Source organism: Hylaeus anthracinus, unplaced genomic scaffold (assembly GCF_026225885.1).
Source record: "Hylaeus anthracinus isolate JK02 unplaced genomic scaffold, UHH_iyHylAnth1.0_haploid 11989, whole genome shotgun sequence".
Lineage (NCBI taxonomy): Eukaryota > Metazoa > Arthropoda > Insecta > Hymenoptera > Colletidae > Hylaeus > Hylaeus anthracinus.
Genome location: NW_026534337.1, coordinates 2,340,882 through 2,363,070, shown reverse-complemented (window position 1 = coordinate 2,363,070; position 22,189 = coordinate 2,340,882). Strand labels below are relative to the sequence as shown.

The 22,189-nt window shown below is 31.9% G+C and overlaps 1 protein-coding gene across 2 annotated transcripts in view; it reads right to left on the bottom strand.

The window, feature by feature from the left end:
* LOC128887986 (uncharacterized) overlaps window positions 1–22,189 on the bottom strand; it is a 456,277-nt gene that overhangs the window by 19,208 nt on the left and 414,880 nt on the right. For both annotated transcript variants that reach the window (XM_054144535.1, XM_054144536.1), the window contains 4 exons: window positions 12,430–12,540; window positions 11,668–11,892; window positions 7,950–8,104; window positions 609–1,385 (listed from right to left, as the gene is read on the bottom strand). In XM_054144535.1, coding sequence (XP_054000510.1) covers window positions 609–1,385; window positions 7,950–8,104; window positions 11,668–11,892; window positions 12,430–12,540 — 1,268 coding nt within the window. The remainder of the gene's footprint in view (window positions 1–608; window positions 1,386–7,949; window positions 8,105–11,667; window positions 11,893–12,429; window positions 12,541–22,189) is intronic.

The following is a 22,189-nucleotide window of genomic DNA, read 5'->3' as shown; positions in this document are numbered from 1 at the left end:
CAATTTAAGAAAAGAAATAAAAGGTTAACATTAAAAGTAATAAACTTTAATTTACGCAAAATCTGCTGTAAAAATATGTAGGAATGTTGATTAATTATTTCTTCCCCTGAAATTTATTCATAAAATAAATATATGAAGTTTTATTTTGAATTGGTTCTTGTACGAATACTTATTACACTGACTGCATATTTTTGCATTTATATTATTTATTATTTATTTCTTATAGATTTTTATATATCTCCATTTGACGTATATGCATAAACATTCGCAATCTAGCCATAAACCATTTGTTCGGTTAATAAAAACAAATATTACATAAAAAATGATATGAAATAATGCGAAAGAATTTCTGCGGGTATTTTCTTTCCGACCCAATACTTGAACTTCGGTAATAAAGTAGATAAAGTATAAAAATACGTAACGCAGTTGTAAAAGTTGTTATTAAGATGATCATAGATAAATCAGCTTAGAAACTTTCAGTCGAGTACACTTGCCTTTAAACCTATATCTTTATGTTACGCACTACACATCCTCTCATCCCGAGTTCTCGAGGATTACGTATTTCTCAAACTTAACGAATAAAGAGTGAATATTTATTCGATCCTTACCTCGCTCTTCTCAGCAGCAGCCGCGTTATCCTCGTGGTCCTGTTCACCGGCGGCAGACTCTGCGACGTAGCTTCTCTTCCTGTCTCGATGACGGTCTAACGAGTGATCTCTCCTTCTTCCAAAGAACTCGAGATTCTCGTGGAAGCTGTCGCAATTTTCCTCGGTGATTTCGATGATCCTTGGTCCGTTTCTGATGTCCCTGCGAGACAAACCGTCCTCCGCGAACAACTCGTCGTGCTCCTCGTCCGGGTGTCCCCTGTCGTCGTGTTCCCTGTCCATCTGTCTAGCCACCACGTGCTCGATGGTTCTGTCGATCGCCGTGACGCTCCTGCACTCCTTCGTGATAGAGTATTTCGGACAATCGGCCATGTTGATGATTGTGTTTTCGGCCTTGTCCACCTTGCCGACGAAGCCGCAGACGGCAGGGTTCACGGTGGTCGTGGTGGTCGTTATTCGTACGACATTGCACACCTTCTCCGGCGAGGCAGCCACGATCTCGAAGTTGGTCATGTTCGTCATGTTGGTGGTGGTAGTGGTCAGATTGGTCGGATTCTGTAGCTGGCAGGGACTCAGGTTCTGTTCCTGTTTCACGCACGCATCCACCTGCGGCGGCTCCTGGTCGTCTGGCTCCGGGGCGTCGGTCTGGTTCGAAGCGTCTTGGACGCCGACCATCGGCGCCACTTCAGGTGGCTCGATCGCGTGGATCGTCGTCACCTCGGGTGGCGGCGTCAGACACGACACGGGAGAGGTCGCCTTCGACAAAAACGAATTTCGCTGCTGCACGCAGGATATTCGAGGGTCAAATACTGGGGCGTTAAGCAGCGGTGAATTTCAATAAAGTTGGACGAAATAACGAGGGCAACTATTAGTGAACTGTCTCTGAATCGGAGCTACAGTCCTTGTGAAGTCGACTAAACCTTCAAGAACACCTGTACTTACAGCGCTGTCTCTTTCGTCTCGCGGCGTTCCACCCGTGAAACAACAGAAACAACGGTGTAGACGAAAGTGTACTTGGAGGTTCAATTGTCTTGATAAGAGCTGTGTTAGTGCGCGCGAAGACGACTATCGATGAACTGTTTCTGAATCGAAGCTAATAGTCCTTCCCAAGTTGACTAAACCTTCAAGGACATTTGTGCCTAAAGTGCTGTCTCTTTTGTTTCTTGAATTTGCTTACGAATCAAAACAGAAGCAACGATATAGACAGAGATGTCTTTGAAGGTTCAGTTGTCTTGACACAGACTATGGTAGTGCATGTCCATTTGATATTTTTATCTCTAACAGTTGCATCGAAAGCAAAATTTTCTAGCAGATAGCACTGAAAAAGAGTTCTTTCGATGCTGTCGAGCACTTAAAATCGACAAATTTACCTTGACAGCTGTTTGACGAAAACGAATTTGGAAGGACACGGAAGTGCTGAAATATCTGCTACCATACAAACACTCTTGCGTCCATATTTAAAAGAGTTTTACAGTGGTCTGCTTAGTTTGAAAGTAATCAAATCTCAAGACATTATGCTAATAAGATTATAGTGAAATTTGAAAAATTGACGATATTATAGAAGCTTCAAGTGAACTCTTAAGTTTTAAAGATATTTATTTCAACCTAGAATTTTGTCAAGATGGTTGGCATAAATCTTGGGATTCAATGCACCCGTTTACTTGGAATTTTATGCACAGAGTATAAACAAAAATGTAGGACCTTCTTCTAGGATTATTTCTCGTATCAAGAAATTACAGATTCCTTTCCCATTTTCTTGCAACCTGAACCACTGTTTTCTAAACATAAGCAATTAAAGTTTACCGATGTGACTCAAAAGTCTTAATGCGTGTCATTTATAGCCTGATCAGTTAATTGTGCTTCGCGCATACGCATTCACCAAAGAGAAACACGTATCCACACGTTCATTAAGAAAATAACATTAACAGTTTATATATAAATAACGAAATTTAGATAGTAAAATGGAAAAAGATTTTTCGATTCGTATTAACATAAGTAATTAGTCTTGGAAAAAAATCCCACATTTTTGGTAATACGCCGTAAAAAGAATATATTCTTCTACCTTCACAATTTGAAGAGATACTACATATTTCTCTGAGAAATCGACTTTTTTCTTTAACATACTACAATTACTTTAATTTATTAGTTAAGTAACATAGACTAAGAATCACTTTTATTTTTTATTTGAAATAACCAGAATAAAATATATTATGTCTTAGAGCTGCAAACTAAGCAGACGCTTTAATGTCAATGATGATTGTCAAGAATAAAACTTTCAAGTAGACATGCAGTACAGAATACGTGTTCAGCGATGACATGTACAGCAAAATGTAAAAATTTAGACATTGTTATATATTTCCGCGTTATCCTTGAAATTATACTTTATATAACTGTGAATTGTATGAATAATAAAAAAGTAGTATCGACATCTTAACATCAGCTGATAAATCCAAAAAATATAACTACGGTAATGATACGATTTATATCACGTGTGTTCACTTTGAAGTTTTTATCGCTTTTTTCATATGTAATTGGTTTTAGGGCGGCTATTTTGTCCAACTTTATTAAAATTTGTACGCATAGCGCTAAAAGTTAATGGTCCAAAGACCAAGCAAAGAATTAGTGCATCTAATTCGCGAAGCGTTAAATAAAACCCCTACTTAAGGTAACGTCAACGAAGGAGTCGATTTGGCTAATGGAAGAAGTAAGTAAAGATGTGTAAAATTTTACTGAGATAACAAATAACGACTGAATCATGTATATCTGTACCTTTGGATCTGTACGAACGCACTTATCGTATTGCAATTTATTTACAACATTTATTCAATCAAATAGTTAAGTATTTTTATTGAACAATTAAACAAATTATTTAATTAAGTAAAATTGATTCTACTATTTTACTATTTGATAAGTTTATTTTACGAATATGATATTACATTTTTTTTCCTGTGACGGCTGAAACTTTCAACTTTCAATTTTGTTAAAAAAATCTATTGCCTCTAATCGCAATAGAAAAGTTTGATTTTGTATCATAGTTTATCTCTGAGGTCCAGATATACATGATTCATCTTGTATTTTAAAATTGTTATTTGTTCATGGGAAAATATTTATTTTTGTATCTCAATTCTCAACCTTCATTTGTATCTTCAGTATTTCTTTTCGTTTTTAAGTTACCTTGTACTCGTTACTTGCCATTTTTATCTGAATAAGAATTTTGTCATGTATGCTTTGTACGGACATTTTAGTCGTATCATAATGGTCCTTAAAATAGAGATGGTGTGTTTGCTCATGCATATTTTTATACACCTGCACGACGACGATCGATTATCGACAATCGAGCAAAAACATTGTACGGCCAAAAACAGGTTACAAAAAAGCTTATCGGAGTGTACCACAATAACCATTATTCCTTAAAGGAAACTGACGTAGAAAATTGAAAAGAAGTAGCTTTCAACGCAGAGGTCGTGAAAGGGATTCGATGGATGAAAAAAGAAGTAAGGAATAAAAGAAGGGAAAGACGCGAATAAATAAGATAAAAGACGAAGAAAAAAGACTGTATGCATTGTAATCTATGAGGAATATTTAACAACCGAAGCGTCTTAATGTTCTCGAATGGCAAACTAAAAGTGAAGAATATTAACTTGTTGAATAATTTCCTTCCGATTTTATGAAATCAACTTCTATCTTTCTTCGTTAATAAGAAAAATCTCATTTCCCTTTGCTTTATAAATTAATGCTAATCGTATTCACAGAAAATTTAAGTTGCTCAATTTAAAAGTGAATAAATCGAACGTCGAACGCTTACCTCATCCACTCGTTATTCGTAGGTTTAATCAGCCGGAAATTATCGTTTATTAAACGTTTGGTCCACGTTTTGACAAGGAAAACGTTTCACAAGAAATCTGACGCGAAATTGACATTCATGTTTATATGTATATTTATATTATTGATCGATCCTACAAATTTTGATATTCATGCTTCATTAATGCATTTGTGTCGCATTGAAGAATTACAAGAGATATTGGACGAAAATGTGGGTATAATTTCAAAGGTGAGTTTAACATACAATAATAATTTTAAAAAAGTTCGTATAAACATATGTACATTGTACACCCATGAACTCGTACTTATTATCATGATATGAAGAGAATGTTAAGAATGTAAGTATGATTCTTTCATAGTGTTATTGACTGCTGTAAAAACAATTTATTTAGAAACAAAAATTATTTTATATTTGTATGTATTGTTATTTTTATATTCGTTCCTTATTTAGTTATGTATTTCTTCTTTATTTTGTTTTATATGCACATTTTCTTCGCATTTTGCAGCTTATGCTCTCAAAATATTGTTATTTTGATTAGGAATTTATGTTCTTGTATTGTGGATTCTAGACTTCACTTTCTTATTTTTGTATTTATTTAAATAATTTTAGTACCAATAATTGGCAATATTCATAAATATTTAATATATAATATATAATTAAATTGTAAAAATGTATGAGATTGTGCACAAATGCAAAAATGTATAAAATATAAACAATAAAATACACGCTACAGTGTTTAAAAGATAATAGATACTCTCATTTAGATTTCGATGTTTTGTCTGTATACATAAAAATATAAATTTGCATAAACAATTATACAATTACATAGATTGATAACTCGAATATTAATAAACAGAGGTACCACATTCGAATTTAATGCGATAATTAGTTACCAAAATACAAGTTCCCGAAAACGACCCCTTTTATCGCTCAAGAAACCCAAGCCATGCCTTGACCCACGGTAAAAAAGAGAATAACGGAACAAATCGCAACAAGTGAATGAGAAGTGAGAGAAAGAGGGTACAAAGGGAGCAGCAGGACAAAAGAAAAGCCGGAGGAAACGGGGAAAGTGAAAACATGCGAGGGTCAACGAGAAAATGTAGCGCAAAAGGAAGACAAAGATCGAACAGGAGTGCGCGACAAACAAGCCGACAGGAAACGTTCAACGTCACCAGCATTGCGGGGTCTACCAGCGTGCCGGTTCGTAATATCTATGCAGATAGCGATGCAAATCGGTTTGCGCATGATTAATACAATGTGCCACAACGTTTCCGCATTATGCGAACGGCCGGGCCGCGCCCTGAGCCTGGCATAATTACTGTCGTCCCTTCTCTTCGTTTACGTCGGTTGGGCTCCTCTCTCTCACACCAGAAATTTGATGGAACCATCTAGGGATGTTTGATTCTTAGAAAAAATCGATTTCATAAGCGATTCGCATTCGAAATGACTATATTCGCTGTAAAATCGTGTCGAAAGCAATCTCTTAGAAATTGATTCGAAAAATTGATTTTTTACTTTTACTAATCCCTTGCACTTAAATGACCACTTTGAAGGGACATCATAAGTCTCGCAAACTTCGTTAGTGGTTATACAAGGATGAACTTACGGAAGCGTAAATTTAACAAAAAAAAATATATACTTCCTTGAGGTTCTCCATTCAAATGGCACGGAAAGATAGATAGAAATGTGGTACTTATCGCGGAGTAAGTCAATAAGAATTCACACCTAAAATTACTCGTTATTTATTCACCTTATTAAAAAATATTTTAAATGAAATTTAGTATTTACGATAGAGCTTCAAGGTCTTGGGATTCAAGGTCAATTGAAGGTTACATTATAGGTTGTTGAATTCGTATCTTCAATGCGATGCAAAAACGGTACCATTTAACTTTAATGTTACTTGGATTGTTAATTGATAAAAGTACACCTCTCAAATATAATAAATTTTATTTGAATCATTTTTTGATAAGATGAATAAATAACGAATTCAGGTGACAATTCTTATTGACTCTCCCTGTATAACAAAATATAAGCCGGTGTTATGTAGAAAGAGAACGTGTGAAATATTACATATTTGCAGTGGTGTCAACACGGTAAAAAAGCAGTAAGCATCATTTGTATAAGAAAGATAGGTGCACGAGTATACTTTGTATGACATAGTGCAATTTGAGAAGCCTAAAAGAAGGGCACTTTCAGTGTATATCAATAACTATTTATTATATTATAAGATATAAAATTTTGATTTCTTGTCATAAATATAATCTTCGGCGTCTAACAATCCATACAAACTAAATATCATAACAATAAATAATATGGATCTAAAGTTACACTACTTAATATGACGTGTTTCTATTTGCATAATTTGTAATGAAATAGCTCCGAGTATAAAGACCTCTTTATACCTCAAGTGTATTTTTAAATTTGTAAATTTGATCTGCATGTTCATATTTTAGATGTTACAAAAGAAAAAAGATTAAGCAAACTAGATACATTTAATAGAAAAACTGTAGATTTAAGTGTTATAACTTAAAAGAATTATTTGATATTATACTAAATATATCAAAGAGTGATATTGAATTTTTTTAAATTCATGGAAAGGTTCGGACAAAATGAACCTAGGTGACTGATGGAACCAGCAAAAATAAATTGACTGATAAAGTGATAAGTATTATATAAAATTAATCATTACTTTTCGCCAAATTTATTCAATGGTAATGAATTTAATAATAATAATGTTGCAAACATTTGAAAATACTTATTCTTAGAAAGCAAACTTCTGGGGATATTTGAGACTCCCATTAAATTTGAATTTTCAGTTCATTCATTTATAGTGTTTATACAAGATAAATAATTCTATCTGTTAGAAATATTAGTATGTTTCCGTTTCAGAAGAATGTAACTATGTAGTGATTAAAAATGGAGGAATAATTATGTAATAAATGCAATCAACTACTTGAGCTAACCAATGCTGCAGAAAAAAAGTTGGAAGTTTTTCTGAAAAATGTGTCAGAAACAATTGAAGTAATCGTAAATTTGCTTTTATGTCGCAACATTCCAGAGTAACATTTATTCCGACAAATTATTGTCTGGAAATATTAATTATTATATGCAAAATTGTTTATATGTTAATAGTTATAAGTAAATTAAGCACAAGGCTGTAATAGAAAAAGCAGAATAAACTGCAAAATTAAGGAATTGAATAACTCTATATACTTTCCAATAATTCTTCAAAAATGTTTAATGAGAAAACGTAATAGATTCAGGGGAAAAACATGGTAAAAACTTGATATAAAATCATGGTCATTTGCGTTTCTTTTTAGGATGAACGAATCGAAGATTCTTAGCTAAAAGGACCGAATCGTGCAAAAATTATACGCACACGAATAAAATAAAAACGCAATTGATAATCACTTCAAGAAAAATCGATGTTGTAGAAAATTCAGAATCGAACATCCCTAGGGAGTGACGAAGAAAGAGGAACGTCAGAGAACGAGAACGAATAGTAGCAAAAACTGACTTACCTGTGATCTGCAGTGCATCGGCGCTGCTTGACTAATTTGGACCAATGCAGGTGCATGAGGGTAATAGTGCAGAGTGGTCACCAGGGGTGTATCCGGCACGATGGCTCCTGTCATCGAAGTCACGGTCTGCAACGCCTTTGTCGACTCGGTTGACGCTACGGGAATTAGGATTTCAACGTTATCTAGGGAATGATTTTCGCTTCTGGTTCATTGAAACTTGTTGCACAAACATGACTCGTTTTCTGTTTATTTACCGACTTTTACATCAGCGGTTTTTAATCTTTATGCATTCCGAGCACAATTTAAAGAAAAATAACGTTGCATAGTTCATAACCCTGTCGCTGCAACGTGGTCAAACTTAGAATCTTTATACAATTATGCCTTGGCGTATTTCGCGCGTGTATACATTGCTGCTTAAAAGTATGTGGATAGTTTTTTAATTCTAATAATTATCTGAAATAGTTATGAAATTATTCATGAATTTCACTAAATCTTGTGTATTTTTTTTTTTTTTTACACCATAATCAAAATATATTTGAACAATAGTTTATTAAATATTTCACTAGTATTTTTGTTACATCTACATATTCACCATTTTAACTGCATTTACAAGTCTTGGCATCTTGATTACTAATTTTTTTTATTGTTTATGGCTTAATATTGTTCCTATATTGTACGAATTCCTATTTAGAAACCCTCCATCCGTAACAGAATATAGTGCAACGTAAACACATTCCATACATTTATCATTATGTAACGAATGTAGCAACTTGAGAGGCAAATTTAAAATAGGTTTGGTTTTACTTTAATCGAATACACACAAACAAAAACAATCTTTATTTATATATATAGATCTTGACATAAAAATATATTGTCTCATATTAATATATAAGAATGAATATTGTATATTTTTCAATTCTAAAATTCTAAAATTCTGACCTGTTTCCTGTTTACATGTAAGAGGGTTTTTAACCAAATCAATCTATCTTCATTAACGATAAAAAATTGATTTTCCAGAAAAATAATTTCATCTAACGTAGTAATGTCAAATTATTTATTTCAACAACTCCTTTTTCTTCGTAAAATGAGAAATCCTTTAAATGAACTAAATAAAAGCAAGTCTGCTGTTAAAAACAATGCTAAGGATGTATCCTAATTCAGCTATCAGTTTCGAGATATTGATTTTCGCCTTTTCTTACTACTTAAAGTCTTGAGAATATACTCCTAAAAGATTTTATTAAAATTTATAAAAGTAACGGAGTCATAAGAATTTTATCGCGTTAGTATTATGGATACTAAGCACCTACATTACAGACTGCGATAATAAAACGTTTTATACTTTGTTGAAAGTAGAGCTATGTTCTGCAGACATTAAACTGATAAATTAAGATTCTGAAGTGCAAAAAGAAATTCCAAAACCGGGGGAAAATTCTATTTTTGAATAGAAATTTAAGTATCAATTTTTACAATAAAATTTATCGTTTTTGTAACAAAATTATTAAAAAGATGAGGAAAAGTCACGATGGATGATAAACATTATATCAGACAATCCCATGTACAAATTCATTAAGTATTAGATTATTGTTATTATTACAATTTAACTATACTCTGTGTATCTTCACGTTATACAATTTAATTCTGAAGAAGACCCACAAATTATAGGTAAACACTTGGAAATTAGAAAATTTTAAACCATAAATATAAACATATATGTTATTCTATGAATAATTCAAGAAATGTATTTATTTATTTTAACACTTTTATAAATTATAACTGTAACTCTAGAGAATTCTGATTTCCAATCTTTCGATATCTGAGCCAATACTTTTTTCATTTTTTGATTCATTAAGGAACTATATAGGTTTCTGATGGTGCATTACTGAACAATAAATCATAAATTGTCTATACTTCTTGATATTTTTAAATAATGTGTATTCCAATAAGGAGCTTTAGAATATTGGTTTTTAATAACAAAATACATCCGTCAACGTAGTCGTGGTGCACATACTAATATAAATACATACAGATATAGTAAATAAATTATACAAATCGAATATATTGCATACCAGTTGTTTTTCTTAAAACACAAAGTTCTAAAGCCCTTTTTGGAAAACCTTTAATTAAATTCTTCAAAAATATAAGACAGAATTTTATCGATATTTTTATCCAATACCCAGGTTCCAGGTATTATCATCCCTCTTAGCCAAATGTTAACAGAAAAATTATCTGATCAAGCTCATTTCCTCAACTATGAATCATGCCAGATACGACTACAGCTTTTACAGTTTCGTCACGTACCCGGGCTCTTGTGGCATACATACACGTCAGAGACATATGTCCCGGGTCTCTTCTCTTTCACTCCTTCGAGGCAATGAAGGGATGATGATGCAAGCGACAGGGTAGCCGAACAGTATCGTTGTGACAGCCACACTATGACGTTGATAGGGGCAATTTATTCTGTCTCGAGTGTAGTATTACGTTGTTGCACATGAAATGACGAATTCAGCAGACTGGTGTATTTGATTATGCTTTTGTAAGTGATCGTTAGCAACAGATGCTCACTAAATGCGCGCTAAATGGAAGGTTTAATGTTTTAATAAATAAAATTAATTAGATTTAAGGTTACTTAAAGTAGAATACGAATAATATAGATTTTTATGCTGAATTGAGGTTTTTTATAAAAACAATAATAAATATTTCATTTTCAAAATAATTTCGTACAAAAAGTAAAATTAAAAATAATTTACTACTGCATGTATTGTAAATTAACGTAATTGTTTAGTAAAGATTGATAAAAGAGAACACGAATTATAATTCAAGATTACAAGGGCTTTTTTTTTTTTTTTTTTTTTTAAGTAGAACATACTTTTGGTATTGTATTGTATTAGTGCAAGAAGTATTTCAATATTATAGAATATAGAAATATAATTTCTAAGGATGAATTTAGTTTTTTTAAATTTGTTAGTCTATAGATTGATAACTTAACATGTCACGAACAAATATGAAATTTGTTAAAAGAAGGTAATCTAGTCACGGTTTGTTAATACGATGAAAAATATAGAAAGTTAAGATAATCTCAAAATTAAAAGAGAATATAAATTAAAAGGTATGATAAAAGGAACCCCTGAATTAGTTAAAGATAATATAAGTTCACAATTTGCATGTTTTTTAATGGTTATAGTTATAGTTAAATTTTTATTGTCACATTTTCGTGGAATTTTAGAATTTACATGCAGTTATAGCAAGTCCCTTTACGATTCATTGAAATATTATACAAATGAATTAACAGAAATGTGGACTGTCGACGCTTTAATGTAAAATATATTTACCAATGAAACAGTTAAATATGTCTTGGAAGAATTTTCTACTTCCAGAAACACAAATTTTAAGAACAATCGCACAAATTCACTTTATATGACAAAACTCAACGTAGATTAAAATCAAGTCTAATAATACAAAAAAAGACAGATTTTCAAAGTTAGACTATTTAATGTAGTGCGATTCCTGTTCGCACATTTTGCAACGAGAGGGCGCAGAGTACAAAGGGTTAAATGTCCACATCAGAATAAGTCATTTTAGGCGCACAATGTAAATTACGGAACTATCTTCCTATCTTGGTTAGCGTATAATTTTTGATGATTTATTTTTATCTCAAGTGCCTAATTGGCTAAGTATCTAGTTCGTTTATAAAACAGGAAGGCATAAATATAGTACTTACTGATTATAGTGGCGGGGCTGTTGCCACAGTCAGCCTCTATCTTGACAATAGGCAGAGTGCTCTGTTGCTTTCTTTTGCTTTCAGTGAGGACCAACCTTGCTCCACCGATGTCGCCCAGAAGCTGAAGAGACGGTGGCGGCGGCGGAAGCAGAAGAGGTGGCGGCGCGACGTTTCCATTATTATGATTCGAGTAATTTGGCCACACTACAGCCTGCTGCATTTGTTCTGTCGGTAGAAAATTGTGATTCTTATTACTGTATAATACAATGAAACTTTACTATCTACAATTATAGTTTTCATCATAAATATAATAAATAAGCTAATTGTAATTTATAATTTACAATTAAAATTATATTTTCATTCCTATTACTATTGTTATCGCATTGCTATTTACGTTATTATAAAATGCGCAAGTTTTTACTTTTCGCACATGTCAAATCTTTTAATATCTTTATTATACTTTTACTTTTAATACACTCAATTTTGTCATCTGTACGGAATCTCTCTCAATTGTTTCCTGCTATTCTATTATTACGTGGAATTATATTTCTTTTAATTTGATGCAGAAAAACAATTACATATACTACTGCAGAAGACCGCAGCTAATTAATGGTCGGAAGATTGAAACAAAATAATAAAAACTGTGCTCGCTCATCTATTTTTATTGCAATTGATTTTATTAGTCTAATCCATTAATTTAAATTTTTGAAATTCTATCATGGTCAGTCAAACTATACCTTATGCATGATTTTCGATACCAACCTGCAGCGTGGATGAGAAGAAGATGACCTGTCGTCGGATCCCTGACTAATTGAAGGCCACCTTGAAGTCCAACACCCATTTGTGGAAAACCCACTGGTTCCATCGGCATTGCTGTAACACCATTCAACGAACCGTAAACTTAAGAACGATCAAAGTGTTTTAAAAATGTAATGCCCATATGTATATCGTGCAAACGTAATGATAAAGTAAAATTCTCGTCGCGAAATACGATATGCTAAATTATATTTTAACTCCTATTAAATTCGCTTTGCACATTATTTCGTGTCAACGTTAATTTAACTTCTGTCTGAGCATTTTAAATATTTCTTAGGAAATTCAGATAAAATCAGAAAAAGAATCGCTTAGCGAGCTTAACATAATATATATATATCGCATTATAACATTTTTCAGTAACGAATATTCTTCGGCACTATAGATAATCATTTTCAGTGCAGACTAAAATAGATTTTTATTTATAAATCAATGTATAATATGAAAAAAAGAAATTAACAACAAAAGGTTGAAGAATGCTTCAATGAAATTACATCTTGGATCATAGACGTCGCTCAAAATATCAGATTTTTGAAACTATATATGCAGACTTCATGCAACAATAGAATTCAGAACAATTAAAAACACAAATTATCAATAAAGGTATATACAATGATTATTCTCACGTTGGATTCCGTTTCATAATTGGTCTTATCCATCGAATGACTATAGAATTGAACTTTTATACAAGGAAATATATGCGATAATACTTTTTATGTATGGAAAACAAAAATTAAATAATTCTCCTCAATATTTCAGACAAACTCAAAATAGACACCTGTTATCTATAATATTAACGTGATATGTAAACAAAATAAAACACCATTGTGAGGAGACACTAAACAATGTAGATAAATACAAAGATATCTTTGTTATATATATTCAATTAAGTAGTGTATATTATTATAATGACCTATATTGTCTGCTGTTTCCTTCTAATAATAGTATATACAATAATTATTTTCAAATTTCAAAGCAGTATGTGTATATATTTTCATATTTGTAATTATACATATAAATTTACGATTTTATTCTTATTATTCTTATTATTATTTCATTAATTCAAATTTTTTAAATTCTTTTAATTACTGTATAATGATTATCTAAACTATATGTATCTTAAGTAAGTATAATAAAGTAGTGCATTAATTTTCATTCTCATTTTCTTACAAACGAAAAATTAAATAATGTATAATGATAAATATAAAGATATGTGCCATTTAATTCAAAATTTAACTTTATTATTTCATGTTTCCCCATAATAGTATTGTACAAACTGTTTTATATGTACAAATTATGTATATTAATTTTTGTCGAAAGAACCAGTACATGTAGCTATAATGTTGGTAATGAATATTGCTAGCATTCCTCGAATCCCGAACAAGAAATTGTCTATTCTATCATTTTATTAATTTTAGATTAAACCGAAGAGGACTGCATTTGTAATTTGAGAAGGTTAAAATGAAAAACATATTATGTGAAACTCGCTAGAGCTACTTTATTTTTCATTGAATTTTCCGAACGCGAGCCGAATGAACATTGACTGAAAAATCGTGCCGTCCAAAACTTCATATTCTCATAAGCATGCACTTTATATACGCTTGTACTATAAACCGTGTTACTGTCGATACAAATCTCTTTCGAAAGGAATTCAGCAAAAGTCTTAAATCGAAAATAGAAACGTTAGTAAATCATGCGTGTTCTCTTGAGGAAAGCAAATATGAAAACTTCAGCTATGATAGAAGTACGACAAGAGCATTTCCATTTTCATCGAACCCATATTTCCTCACAACTTTCGAACGTATCCCGGCGAAGAATTTTCCGATGCTCCGGGAACTGCTACCGCTGCAAATTAAAAACCATTTCTAACCCAGACCGAAAGAGAATTTCCGTGCCGGCCGTCGTGTCGCCTCAATCATGATCAAAGAATCGACATATAGCCGAAATAAATGCAGCGAAGAGCCGAAAACTCGACGATTCGAATGCAGGAACACGTGAATGATTTAGGTAACGGCAGAATGCACGACCAAATGCGAATATAGATCCTGGTTATTCGGCTAAATGTCACTCGATCACCGAGGAAGCTCGGTCATCCTTGAAAAACAAGGGATGAATTCATCCCGAAATTCACACTCGACGCCTCGAAAATGTTGCGCCGAAAAATATGGTAGAGGAAAAAGTTCAATGATTCCAGGAATTCTGACTCCATGTCAGCAAATTTTTTACCAAAGTGCGTCGATGCAACAAGATGCAATCTCCACCTTTTTCTGCTTTAAATGGAACTTTACGAGACGTTTGGAAATAAAACACGTTTCAAGTCGAACAGTTTCAATTAAATGGTACGAGGATCGATGGCTGCGATTACTTTTGAATGCATTTTGGATGAACGTGTTCCAGTTTTCGAGTAACTCACGCGTTCCTTGTCGAACGAATTTTGCTATTTATTTCTTGACGATTTGAACCCTTCAGCAAAGTTTCTTAAATTATGATACATTATGATACCCCAGATGGTTCGAAAATAAATTTCATGCCATCGTTTTATACATTTTTAAGGCAATATTATTGATTCTTCTTTATTCTTTGAGTATAAACTCTTCGTTGACTGCACAGACTTCAAATTGAACATATTGTTATGGCTCGTGATTTTTTCACATTTCTTTGCGTGGTACGATATTTTAACAGTTTGCAAATTTATGTTGTATGAGTTTTAGTCTATTGAAAATTAAAAGGAAGTTATTGCTTAGTTATTTGTATGTTTATCGATTAATTAATAAACAAACCGTACACCATTATTTGAAAAATCATCCTAAATTATCATAAAGTATGTATTCTCAGCAACGTTTACAGTGTTTCCTTTTATCATTGAAATGTTTGATTGTTCGCATTATGCAACAGGAAATTAATCACAGGGGATTCATTAAAGTTGTTATCAATTAAAAGTCGATGACACTAGTGATTACAACATATTCACCGCGAACCTCGAAAGAAGAAATTTTTCATTGCATCACTTCTACTTTATTGCAACTTTTAAAGTTTATAGTGGAACATAAAAAGAAAAGTTTTGCATTCAAGTTTTGTCGCTAATTCGTTATAAAATTAGAGATTTTATTACTTATGAAATGACTCAATACTATGTCAAGAACGTCGCTGATTTGTGCTTACTTACTGTTCTTCAAATAGTAACTTCCATACGTGTTTTATTTCCGTCTATTTTTCGACGTCCATCTTTTAACACTTCTATCCACGTAACGATTTAGACCTTAAAAGAGGCAACCAAGTATCAATATCGGCAGTAACCACTAATTTAGACGTAATATTAGTTGGTCAATTACGTTCTAACGGGATAATGTATTCACACTATCGATCACTGAAAACTTGTAAAGAAGAAATCAGTATTTCCGACGACGAACCACACAAATACACAGAGCCCCATATGGTCGAGCATTTCAGTTCCTCAAATTGCACTCTTCGAAACCCTCTCAATTCGCCTGGAGTTTCTCCAAATAATCGTCCATCCGGGAACGGAATCGATTCCCGTCGACAAGCAAAGAACCAAACCCAAAAATTCAAAATGCGATCTACTATTTCCGTGGCCAGTGCGGCAGAGTCTCCTACTCTAGACATTTTAAAAAATCAATTCCTTATCATTCGAATCTGCATAAAATGTTATGCGGATACAATTTTAAATCTCTCAATTTGTCGATTGAAAATCGAAAAAGTCATGAAGTTATGGGAATAGTAATGTAATTTCATATGAACACGAAAGAATTCATGCACCTACTCCATTCGTACGGAAATATGGCTGAAATGTTTTGTATTCATATATTCACTTATCTTCTTTAAAACTAAAGTTTTAAATAAAAATCTCTTTCTATTTTTTAAAAGTGTTCCATTTTTTTTGTGCAGAATGTTACTATTCTTTGTTGTAAGTTTCGTTTCAACAATTATTATTATTTTTTTCTCATTATAATCCTGATCGTAGCTATACTCAAACAGAATACAAAGCAATGTCATTTGTTTAATTCGCATAAATTGAATTTGTCAAAAAGAAATATCAAGAATAGCGGGACAGAGCATTTTTTTCAACACTCCACTACGAACAACATATTTTTTCATTTTTCAATAAACTAATGTTTATTTGCGATAAAAAAACATACGTTCCATCGAAATACGTATAAATAAACAAACATTGTTTGGTGAAGCTATAATTAATAATTTTTCAGAAAAAAATTAAGAAAGACACAGTTATCCAACCGAAAACCATTATACAAGAATATACATACCATAAGTTTGTTTCAATAGTAAATTAATTACTAACAATTCATTCTAGAGAAAACTTTCCACAAAATCTAAAAATTCAGAAAACTTTTATTGAATTTATAATTGTTTATAAAAATTCATTAATCTTTAATATGGTTTCTACTTATAACAAATATGCATCGCATTTGTTTATATATTTATACGAAAGAATTTCGATGACACCTATAATTTTAATAAAAAATTGCTCTATCTTGGTATAGTGCTTTGTCAAAAAAATTATTCCTCGTACTCGTTTACGTGTCCAATATTGTAAATTACAATTTTAATCATGATAATTGTAGACTTGAAGACTTTTCAAATCGAAGAATTGTAACGTAGTAACATATAGTGTGTTCATCGTTTAATAGCTTGCACGATTTTTCAAACATTTTCGATAATTTGACAAAAAAGAATGTTTGAAACAAAAATTAATTAGCATTTAATCGACTACCAATGTGAAAAATGTTCAAACAAATTTCTTCTTATAAGAAGTAAGGGTTATCTTGACTTTTTCAAATGGTACTATTTGATTTTAACCTTATTACGTTGTAAATAGTTAACAGCCGAGTTCAACGGCATACTATACTATGACCTTACAATGTCCTTCGATTGAGAAATATGGCCTTGACTATTTATGAAAAAATAGCTTGATCGAAAAGCTTATACACTGAAATTTATAGCCGACCGAATACTAATTAAATTTTGTTTCAAACACTTTCGCGTCAAATAATCGGTAATATTTACAAAATCGTGTAGATCATTACGATGAACACCCTGTAGAATGCTTGTAATGAAAGAAAGAAACGTTGGTCTTCATTATTTTAGACTCGTAAGTTGTTCGACTTATAATTCAGTAAGAAATGTTTTTTTATAGGGTTCTAGAGTGGAAGATTCTTTTAATTAAATAGAAATTATGACTATTTAACTACGAGTTGATTTAAGTTAGTCACTTAAACCGAACGACCAGCGATAACTCATGTAGTCGTTAAAAAGTCACGCTCGTTATCCTGAAATTTCCGTATCGCTCGAGTAAATAAAACTAACGGCAGTGGCGTTTGCCGAAAAATATTTTCAACGTCGCGCGAAACAACGTATCGCGCGAACGTTGGCAAGCTCTGTGCAAAAAGATTCTCTCGGATTAACTAAATGGCGGTCACGAGCTTGCAAATAAATATCCGATTACTGGAATGATTTATCCGACCACGCAATCCGCCAGAGGTTTAACCGAAAAAAAGAGCCGCGTCGGTTGTAACGCTTGCTAATTCACGGAATTGAACGAAAACGATAAATTCCAAGTGCGGTAAACGCGAAAATTTAACCTTGTTAATTAGCCGGAGTTAAGGCTCGATATAGCATTGCGTTAAATCTTATTTGTATTGTAAGGTAAAATATTTCAACAAAAAACGGAGTTCCAGATATTAAAAGCGTGCGATATTAAGTTGTTCCACGAGTCTTCTTATTTTGTATGCCTTTGAAGAAAATAAAATTACACTCGATGATTCCGAACTGACAAATCAAAGAGCGAACAGTAGTTAAAAAATTAAGAATGAAAGTGATCGTCATTCTAGTCAGTAAAGCGATATATTAATTTTTGTGTCATTACGGTCCAAGATAAGAGCTTCTTTTAGGAACGTTATCAATGCTGTATATTACACTAAAATTTACAAAATACTAACCACGACACAAGCTTCGCTCTTATAAACAAAAAATATATTTTTATAAAATCAAGTATATAATTTTATTTGTATTTTTTGATTACACTTAAAAAAGTGGTATTTATTTAAACCATCAAAAAACTATATCTAATGTAGATACTAGATTGACTATTTTTAATTAATAAACAAAATTAAATACTTTGTTCATTTGACAGAGTTCAAGGAAAAGTAAAATTTATTATGTTTATAGAAAAAAAAATGAATTTGGGTGAGTGATCTTGATGTACTTATCAAATTAACATCTTTCAACTCCGCTAAAATCTAAAATCCACAAAAAAAGCGAAGACTTGTGGAACAACTTAACACTTGCGAAAATAAGTAAAAGAATTATGAAGCTAATAGTGATCTGCATATTAAATTATTCTGACCTCCAATTAATAAAAAATGTTACATGATCTTCGATACCTACTAAGGTCACATTGTTTCTTTCTCTCATTTCATATAACATAACATGCTCAATATGCCCTTTTGTCATTTCCATTGTAATTCTTGAAAGAAACAAGATATTCGAGCTCGTCAAACACTGCTTTGATACACAATGGATGTCTCTGTTTACTTTTTACGGTATTCATTCGAAATTAATATGTACAGGGCGAATCATGTAACCAAATACAAGTCACTACCTTGATAACCAAAAAACATCTCGCAGAAAATTCCTGATGGTGGTTTAATGGTATATACGGTTGCGTCATATAACAAAGGCGGGAATAGATTTGTTTACATCTTAATGTCATCTAAATATACTTTGCAGTATCAATCTGAGACATGTGAACTTCTTCAAGGGTATTAACGCATGTATACGTTAATTTTTACCTTATTTTAAATAGTTATTGAAACGTGATATATTATCATTAATGTTGCGAACAAATATTTACATTTAAATTTAGGGATTGTAACACAACATGATAAAAATTGTGAATAAGTATTCATAATTAAATATCAGTATTCTAGTATGTACTTACTATCACTGCAAATAAGTATTTATAATTAAATTTAAATATTGTGAAACTGTAAATAGAGTAGTGTTAGAAACAACATGTTTTGAAAGAATTATATTTTACAATTAATATTAAAATTAAAATTTAATTTCTTGACATTATATTTGCTTTGAATTTTAATCTAGTATCTTGTTTAGTATGGTGAAAATATTTTGTCCTTAAAGATCTTAAACAGAAACTTTCGCATGGATCACAAATGGACCAGCCTTAACCATTCGAGAGTTAAACGACCATCAAAGAATTTTTTGATATTTCCATCGATTATGAGAATATTGATTCCTATGAGGTTATGTCACTCATCCAGCTCATAAATCCTGTTTAATTTCATTGCTTATTACGTGATACTCGAAAACTCCACATCACTTATTGCAGTGTTTTTCAAACTGCAAATAGTCACATCAATACAACAAGTCACAATACCAAAGAAAAAAAAATAATTCTTGCTTTACAAACTTCCGAATGAAGTATATTTATGTAAGAAATACCATTATTAAATAGGAAGAATATAGCTACTACTATCATTCGCAGCGACTCACATATTTATGTGAACAAGGATTTTTAATCTTGACTCGATGTAAAATGAAGAAAAATAACTGTTCATCATCGACTCCAGAGTGAAAAAAGTGAGCAAGTGCATTGTATTAAATAAAACCTAGTTTTTTTTTTCATTTTTGTTGTCATTTACTGAGAACTTTTAACAATTTTATATTATTAAATATTGATAGAGTAATATTTAACACTCGCTCTGTAAATTTTTTATTACATGTGCACTTGACGATCCAAAAGATAAATCTTACCTTAGATCGCAGTTAAAAAAGTTTGAAAAACACTGACTTGCGGGATGTCTTAATCCCAAGAAGAGTCAAGAGTCTTCGTTGACCCCAAGCATTTGTTGATTACTTTTCTTTCTGTAATTAATAACTTTTATTTAAGAATAACTACATTTCCAGTATCAAAAAGGTTATGTTAAAAATGAGGGAAACAAAAAGATACATATTATGCTGTATTATTCAACAAATTGGTATTCACAGATATTAATTTACTGCGGTAAATACTACTTTGTAATAATATAACATAAAGCTTCAAATTAATTTGATCGCTTTTGGGATATTTCGATGAAAAATTTCGAATTTTCTGTGTGCAGCAGTAACGAAATAATACAATTGATTATTTCTTTTACTGTTTATAAATATACAGCGTTGCGAAAATACGCACTTCCAGTATTGCAAATTTAAAACTTAAGAACAATAATGGTAATAAACTTGATTAAATGCGCGAAATATCGTAAGAAATAATCTATTTCAACAAAAAATAATTTAGTTCAAGCAAATATTCAGAAAAATAGAGGCCATAGATCTAGATTTAGGCATCACAAAAATATAATCGCACTTAACATTTTATGCTTTTAACAAAATATAATAAAGTGCTTTACAAATGAAACAGACGACATATATATTTAATAGCCCGCCAGAAACTCGTTAAGATCAGTTAGGTGTATGAAAAATGCGATTGGCATGTAAAGTTTTGCAAAGCAGTACAGCAGAACAAAGATTATTGCAACCTTGATTATTGTACGAGAGCCTCGATCATTGCATGGTCTATACAATTAAAATGATCGCTAAATAACAAGTATAGATAGAGAGGCTACGTATGAATCGCAAGTACTGGCTTGATAAGTATTGCTGATTGGATCAGTTAAATCTCGACTATCGAGGAGTGAGGGGCCAAATACACATGCGCCAAAGCGCTGGGCGTGGTCAACGCAGTCTCGTGTCCATTAAGCTCTATCCTAACTGGAGTATGAACTGTAAGAGAAAAGCCGGTCCGAGAGAGATCCAAGATGAGTGGTTCCGGTGGTGCTATCCTATAGCAAATTTATGTGTGGAGGGAGAACAGACTCCTCTTTGTTTGAATTTCGCAGCACTAGGAATTATTTACAGATTAATTATGTACAGATTTGAACTTTATTTCCTTTTTATTTATATAGAAAACGATAGAAACATTAATAATAATGACATAATAATGAAATAGTATACATAATTTACATACCATAATTTAAATCATACATATATATACAATTTGGTATAGAGCTAATTTCATTATTTGTCACAATTCAATTTACATTGTATTTATCCAATTTTATACGCAAAAGAATCTGAAAGTAACTCACTCGACAATGCTCAGCGATGCTCGGGTAGATTATGTTACGGCGTACGTTTGTTCCCCCTCTACAAATAAATTTGCTATAGAATAATACCGGAATCACCCATTTTGCATTTCTCTCGGACCTCCGTCGCCTCTATTTCTTCCTACAGGAGTTCACACTTCAGTTAGGATAGAACTCAATGCTCGTGTCCCACTATGCTACGTCCTATTCTCGCAATTAATTCCCACCCGCTACATCACATGGCAATGTCAACTAACCTATACTCGTATCCCTCAACTGACTCGTAAACCAAAATACATATACAGGGTGTTCAAAAAAAAAAGCATTCAATATTTATATGGTGTATAGGGCACACTGTACTGAGTAAAAAAAGCTTTAGTAAACATAGGTCCAAAGGTCAACCATTTCTGAGATATAAACATTTTTGTTTGCTAGTATCATGATTGACTTACTACTGGATTTTCGATATTTATAGAAGATTTTCCACGTATTTCTGTACACGAAATTGAAACAATGAAATTGACGAAATT